At 46.3% G+C, this 7,287-nt stretch overlaps 1 protein-coding gene across 2 annotated transcripts in view; it reads left to right on the plus strand.

Moving 5' to 3' along the window:
- The window catches only part of UNC5C (unc-5 netrin receptor C), a 353,514-nt gene extending 347,676 nt beyond the window's left edge, over nt 1-5,838 (plus strand). For both annotated transcript variants that reach the window (XM_029943063.1, XM_029943072.1), the window contains 2 exons: nt 3,518-3,696; nt 4,683-5,838. In XM_029943063.1, coding sequence (XP_029798923.1) covers nt 3,518-3,696; nt 4,683-4,848 — 345 coding nt within the window. In that variant the 3' untranslated portion in view covers nt 4,849-5,838. The remainder of the gene's footprint in view (nt 1-3,517; nt 3,697-4,682) is intronic.
- Nucleotides 5,839-7,287: the final 1,449 nt, after the last annotated feature.

Below are 7,287 nucleotides of genomic sequence, written 5' to 3' on the forward strand. Positions count from 1 at the left end.
GATTTCCAGATAATAACAGTTGTAATTTCCTACATTTGCTAGAATAATTTTGGTGTACATCACTCTGCTGTACTTATCTCTTCCACCTACTCTTCAGTTTTCCAGAACCTATTTAAACAACCATTAGGAAAATGTAGTTGTTGTTGTGTTCGGTGTTTGTTTTTGTTTTGTTTTGTTTTGTTTTAAGAAAGAGAGAGAGAGAGCACAAATGGGGGAAGGGGCAGAGGGAGAGAGAGAGAATGTCAAGCAGGCACCATGCTCAGCACGGAGCCCGACACGGGGTTCCATCCCACGAGTCAGATGCTCAACTGACTGAGCCAGCCAGGCATCCCAGGTATATCTGTTATTTTTCCTTTAATGGCTTTAGGAAGAAGAGTCAGAGTATGGGAGTAGAACGTTATTTCCACCGCACAGCACTGAAAATGTGTGCCGTCACCCACGGCAGCTGTTTGGCTAATGTTGAAAAATCGTATGTTTAACTAAGGGAATCATAACATCAGAGACAGATGGTCCCAATATCATAAACGATTATTGTAATAAGCATTCCGTAAGAGTAAACTCTGCTCTTACCTGGAAGTAAAGGAAGAACGAACAGCAACTGAAATTACTAGAAGAAATGGAAATGAAAATGTAGATGTATATTTTTCTCTTAACTCCAATGGTGGTGTCAGCCATCTGATAAGAGACACAAGAAATTTGCCCTATTGGGCTTATTTCATCCACTCAGAAATAAACAGGCCCAGTCGTCAGGGCTGGTGACTCAGACATTGAAGGCCCACATGCGGCGGTAAGTTTTTACTCATCAGGAAAAGGATGGCAACACAAATACATGAGCGAACCCTCCCGAGAGGCCTGCCTGCCTCTCCCTGGCCTTTCCTTCGGGATTGAATGGTGAGAAGAGCCGGGTCATTCGCCACGTTTACCTGGAAGGAAGTGTAACACACTGCTCTGTGGCATGCACCTCTATCAGGAACCGGCTTTATCCTCTTTCTGTGCTAGGAAAGATGTTTTCTCTCATTTCACCGAATCTGAATTGAGGAGCATCTGTGTGCAGGGCACTGTGCTGAGGACTGGAGGGATTTTTGAGGATGACAAAAATATTCTCATCTCCAAGAAATTTTAGGAGTCAAAACACATAAATATGGCCAACCTGCCTAGAGCAGATGTTTGGACCGGGAAAGGTGCTGCAGGAGGTCCCAAGTTGGTGACTTGGGGTGGGTTGGCTTAGGGGAGGCAACCCAACATTCGTTTGGGTCCAGACTTTGAGGGGTTTGCCCAGCAAAGATTAAGGGAAAGGGCAGAAGAACTATCAGAGGTCCATCCTTTAGTAAGCCACTAGGAACAGTGAGTGGTCCTGTCTGAGGAGAGTTTGAGTTCTGTCCTCGCAACCCAAGACTGGGTCGGCCTGGGGAGGCGTGGGAGAACGGAGGATGCGCCCTACTGCGCGTCGGGCCCGCTCCGTATTACGCGGGCATCGCCCGAGGGCCTCATACACCCTAGCGGGCAGGTGGCGCAGATACTTCTCACTGCCTGCTTCAAAGTAGGGACTCCACGTGGCAGGAGGAACAGTTAAAGCTTCTTAGTAAGAGAGAAAAAGAAAAAGGTCAGTGTGGCACTTTGGCAAGATTAGTCTGGCAGACTGGCATAGACCACAGGTAAGGAGACGTTGTGGCTAACATCAAGCAGACTCTCCCTCTCTGGGGACACAAGTCCGAACTCCACAGAGCACACTCCCTGCTGCTTCCAGTACAAACTTAAATCTTCACTGCCAGCAAGGGAGGGTCATATCTGGGGACATGCAGCGTTTCCTTCCAGGCCCTATTGTTACCGTCCCAATAAGAAGCAAGCTGTGTCTCAGCACAGGTGACAGCACAAAGCTGTGGAAATACCCTGTGATTTCTCTTCCCCTTCACCTCCTAACCCATACATACAGCACTTTTTTCCCCTAATACAAGTTTTGAAGTACTTTGCTTCAGAAATCCGCAACACAAATCCATCACCGGCCCCCCCCAACTCTTCTGGTCCCTTTTGTTTAAGTCCTGTGCCCTCGAGGTCAGGGTTCCTCTGCCTTCAAGGTCCCTCAGAAGGAACTCCACCAGATGTGGGGAAAGGTCTGCAGGCCCATCTTCGCTGGGGGCTCCGATCCCAGTTGTCTCTAATGTGTTTCATTCATACCAGTCTTTTAACAGGGACGTGCTGGAGTTAGCGCAGAGTCGCCAATGGAATCCTCCGAGTCTGTGTCTGTCGGTTTTTAGGTTTTGAGGCCAAATGCTGCGATGGCAGCCAACCCCACTGTGTGTATTACAGAAAAAAGAATGTTTTGCTCCAATGTGCCCTCCCGGGCCCTGGACGGACCCGGTGCAGTGGGATTGCACACGCCTAGCAGTGAGCCTTGGAGGCTGGCTCCGGAGTGCAGCACATACTGTCAGTGAACGCGGGGGCACAGACGGCAGTGGTCCCCACCTTGCAGGAGCACATGGTGGGGGGTGGGCTTTGGACAGTGATGGCCCTGACCCCCTGAGCCGAGCACTCTGTAGGACACCAGAGACTTCATGATGACTGCAACTGTGGCTAGTTTATCCTCCAGCAACTAATTATGCACACCAAGGAGTTACCTGCTCTGAGAGAGAGAGAGAGAGAGAGGGAGAGAGAGAGATGACATTTAAAGTAGATTAAGAGGATTTTCTTTTATTGCTTTAATAGTTCCCAGGCAACATTTGCTTTTGCTTTCCTAACCAGCAGAAGTGATCAGAAAATGATTAGAGTTTCTCCTGCAGATGAAATTCAGATTTTGCATTTGTGCTGTTTTATGAGCTGAAACTATTTTAAGAGCCAATTTATGATTTTCTTTCCTAAAATTAGATTGAACAAAAATAAGGGTGCACAGCAATTGGAGGATGCCATTAGCAGCTTGCCCTAAGGCAGTCTACTGTGTTCACCATTTTCTTTAAAAAATTAGTCTTAATTTGACATCCTTTGGAGGAGAGTTGTGTTCCGTATCATTCAACAAAAGCAGAACTGACTCTTCTTCTGCAGAGGCTAGAGAGAATTTACTTGGGCACTTGCCCAGGGCATCCCCCTCGGGGTCAAGGCAGTTTCTAGAAGCTCTGAACGCCCAGCCTTCTAGTCTCAGATCCGTTCATTCACAAAGAACTGCCCTTTCGAATATTTCTCCCCTCTTGAAATCTAAACCTTCGGGAGGATTGATAGTCCTCTCTCCTCTTTCATCCTGAACAAGAGGAGAGAAAAGCTGTTATCGAAGCACACTAGAACTTCCACCCAGCCCAGCCCCGAGCGAAACCCAGGCGTTCAAGGCTATGCAAAGTCAGCGCAGAGTGTACCTCTTCTTCTCGGCCAGGTCCCAGCTTTCCGCCAGGAAGAAGCCATTCTCGCCAAGAAGAAGAATACACTTGTTCTCTTCTTATTGCTCAAAGCAAGGCATTATGTAGATTGGTTCAATAGAGATTGCTTTTGTCTTTGGAAATAATGCTGTGTTGTTCCTGTGCCTCAACTACAGGAGCCTACTGGCATCGACCTGCCTCTGCTGGACCCAGCGAACACCATCACCACCGTGACGGGACCCAGCGCCTTCAGCATCCCTCCCCCTATCAGGCAGAAGCTCTGTAGCAGCCTGGACGCCCCGCAGACGAGAGGTCATGACTGGCGGATGCTGGCCCATAAGCTGAACCTGGACAGGTGGGTACAGCCGGGCTCCTGTTTCTGTTGGACACAGAGCTCTGGGCGTGACACCCATTAGACTTAGGCCAGCATTTTTTGTTTACTTTTTTTTTTTAATGTATGTTTGTTTTTGAGAGAGAGACAAGTGCACACAGGGAAGGGGCAGAGAGAGAGGGAGACACAGAATCGGAAGCAGGCTCCAGGCTATGAGCTGTCAGCACAGAGTCCAGTGTGGGGCTCAAACCCGTGAACCATGAGATCATGACCTGAGCCAAAGTCAGACAATCAGCCGACCGAGCCACCCAGGTGTCCCATGTTGTTTTCTACCCATACACCTGTTTACTTTTATTTTTACCATTTACTTTTTTTCATTCTGGAAACCTGTATTAAGCTGTTTCTTTACATCATGCACCTTGGTCTTGCAGACCCCTTGTGGGCTTATCTGACAAGATAAGTATCAAGTTTTGTGATCTGTTTTCCAAAGCTGATGGGCTAAATGGCCGAGTAATATATCCGCCCACTTAAAGTAATTGTCGTTCCTCATCCCCTGCTGAGCAAGACCTAATGCCCGATGGTTAATTAACATGCTAAGCACCGCATTGGTACCGAGTTATAAAGAGATCTCAGGAGCCTCTTCTCCGTGGAACGTTGCCGTCACCACCGAGCACCAGGCATGGCATGACCTGTCAGAGATGATCAGGGCTTGTGCTGGAAACAAAACATAAGAGTCCTGATTTCCTGTTTAGGATATGACCCATAGACATCTCGCCTCTTAAATTATCTTACTCAGAGTTGAGGTTAACAAAGTTAAACATCGCATCTCCTGTCTGGGGCTGATCTAATTAAGCGTGTGCTCGTTACTTAGGACGGCTCGCTATAAACCACAGCTTCTCCGGTGGGACCCGGATACTCAGAAGACAAATGGAGAGACAGACGGGTGTAGTACAGAGAAAATAGATCTGTAAATCTCACCATTCAGCACACTCTCCCATTCCCAATTACAGGTACTTGAATTACTTTGCCACCAAATCGAGCCCGACCGGTGTAATCCTGGATCTCTGGGAAGCACAGAACTTCCCAGATGGAAATTTGAGCCTGCTGGCGGCTGTCCTGGAAGAAATGGGAAGGCATGAAACAGTGGTGTCTTTAGCAGCGGAAGGGCAGTACTGACTCGTGCTGGGACTGGCAATGAGGGACGGGAACGCACAGGGAGTCTGTGGCTGTCCAGGGCATCACGGTTGAGAAGGAAATCCAGAATGGAACCAGACCGATGAGTTTCACAGGCAAGACTGCAAGCGGGAGGAGAGAAGGAAAACGCAACACAACTGCTGACACACGTGCCCACTTTCCTCGGACGTCATCACAGGAGTTAAGAACAATTGTGTAAATTTGTACCTTGAATTTAGAAATCGACCTAATTATCCTCTTAGTCGGGCTGTATGCTGTGTGGTACAGGATCTTACAGTTTCCTAGGAAACGCTTTTTATTGCTATCCAGGTGTATGGATAAACTTTCTTAACAAACCCAATTTCTACAAACGTTGTTTACATCAAATTGGACAGGGATGCAGACACTGTCCATGGCTCGTTCTATTTTTGTTTAAATCATTTGAAGTTGAAGCTGTGGACGGTTTGTTGTGTCTATTTCAGATTAGTAATTTGCAGAGAAATCACAGACTTTTGCTACAAACTGTGTGCATCAAGTGTCTCAGATAATCCTCCCATTGGTGTTCCGTTTCTAGAACTTGTAGAACCAGTGTTACTGTTTGTATCAGGGAAGTGGAGAATCTAAGTGTAAGGAGAAATAACTAAGACTCTTTATTCCATGAGGGCACCCATCTGGTATCCTGTGGGAATAAAGCTGTAGCATTGCAGGGAAGACAGTGATTCATGTTCAGCCACACAAACAAGCATTTCTTCACCACGTGTGTGTTTGTAATATGCAATTTGAGTTGTTTTTTTAAAGGTATCATTATTATCATTATTATTATTAATGAGTATTTACAAGTATTCTAGTAAAAGGATTTTCTTTTAGCTTCTGTTTTTGTTAGCAGTACTGTTAGTATTTAGATATTGACTAGACCTGTCTCACTCTTCTGACGTAATAAGGTGGGCCTGGTCACCAGTTTAATTAAACAGGCTTTGCTTCCTTGACCTTTTATCTTTCTTGCATCCTTCTGCACCAGAAAGGTAGTCAGTGCTCACTGGCTTTGTCAGTCTCTTCCTTCCGCTTGCTCAGGCGAGGTCTTTCTCCTCCAAGTCTTGCTGTGAGAAGCGTTCTCTATTACAGTTCACTGACTATGGTGATTATGTGATTGCACACCGACTCGCCCAGGGTGCTCTGTCTACTTTAGAGGCAGTGTGCGTGGAGGAACAGCCTCTGAACTGGCCATCGGGAAACAGTTCGCACGCTGGGTTTGTTATGTTCTAGCTGTGCTACCCTGGGAGAGTCACTGAGCCTCCCCGGACCTCAGTGTCCTCACGTGTCCAATGAAGGGGTGGAAGTATTAGATTCTCTCCAGGTTCTAAACCGCCGGACTTCTGTGATGTCTCCAGTCTCTTTCATCAGTCTGAGGCCCACACTGGACTCCGACCCGGATCATTTAAAGAACTGGCTAGTCTCTTGCCCAGGCGATAGTACGCCTTCCAAATAGTTTCCGGTTTGAAGAGGATGATCCTTACCTGTAACCTGTTTGGTCATGCTTCCCAGTCTTGCCTTTGTGCTGCTCACCAAGAGGTGGCGTCCTTTTATTATGATTTTCTTTCCTTTCTTGGGACCACTTGCCTTCCTGACTAGTCGCAAATTATGTTTCATTATTGTCCTAATCCAACTTTTTTTAAATTAAAGAAAAAATTAACTGATAAGTAGTCAGAAGACTACTTTGTGTAAACCATGGTATTTCCTGAGAATTATCCCAGGCCCTTGGTTTTAAGCCAGGGACTCCATTCATTCAGCAGGTGGGAAATAAAGGGTCAGTAGCCCGGGAGCCAAGCCCCGACTGAACAGCAAGCACCCATGTGTATGAATCAGAACCTTCAGAACATGGCCACGGTTTACTTTCGGGCTAGAGGTATAGAGGTTACTGACTGGCGTTGAATTAGAAATCATTTCACATATTTTCCTCCTTCTTTACACATATATTTCCTCTTCTATTTTGGTGACTTTTAATATTGCCGAGACTCCTCGAGGCATCCTTGTCACTGAGGAACTACTGATACTTTGGTATGGAACCTCTTCTCTCACCCCTTTGGTTTCTTACGTTCTGTTTGGGGCATGTTTTCCATAAGCTGCCTCTCTCAGGCCACCCCTGCCCCATATATGAAAATACATTATGCTTCTCGTTAAAGGAAGGGATTGCAGGAATAAACAAGTTCAGTAGATAATGTTTGTATCAATGCGTGTTTGACCAAAAGCTAGTAACACTGTACGCTACATAAAAAGATTTTTAAATAGATATTTTTTTACAAAGAGGAGGACGAAAGAGAGCTGTGTCCATTACTTTCATTTGAAACAACTTGTTAAGATTGCTCATCATTACTGGTTTGGGGAGCTGTCTTCTATGGAAATCAAGAATTAGAAATCTGCAGGACGCTCAAAGGTACTTCCATG

This window comes from Suricata suricatta, chromosome 1, assembly GCF_006229205.1.
Source record: "Suricata suricatta isolate VVHF042 chromosome 1, meerkat_22Aug2017_6uvM2_HiC, whole genome shotgun sequence".
Taxonomy (NCBI): Eukaryota; Metazoa; Chordata; class Mammalia; order Carnivora; family Herpestidae; genus Suricata; species Suricata suricatta.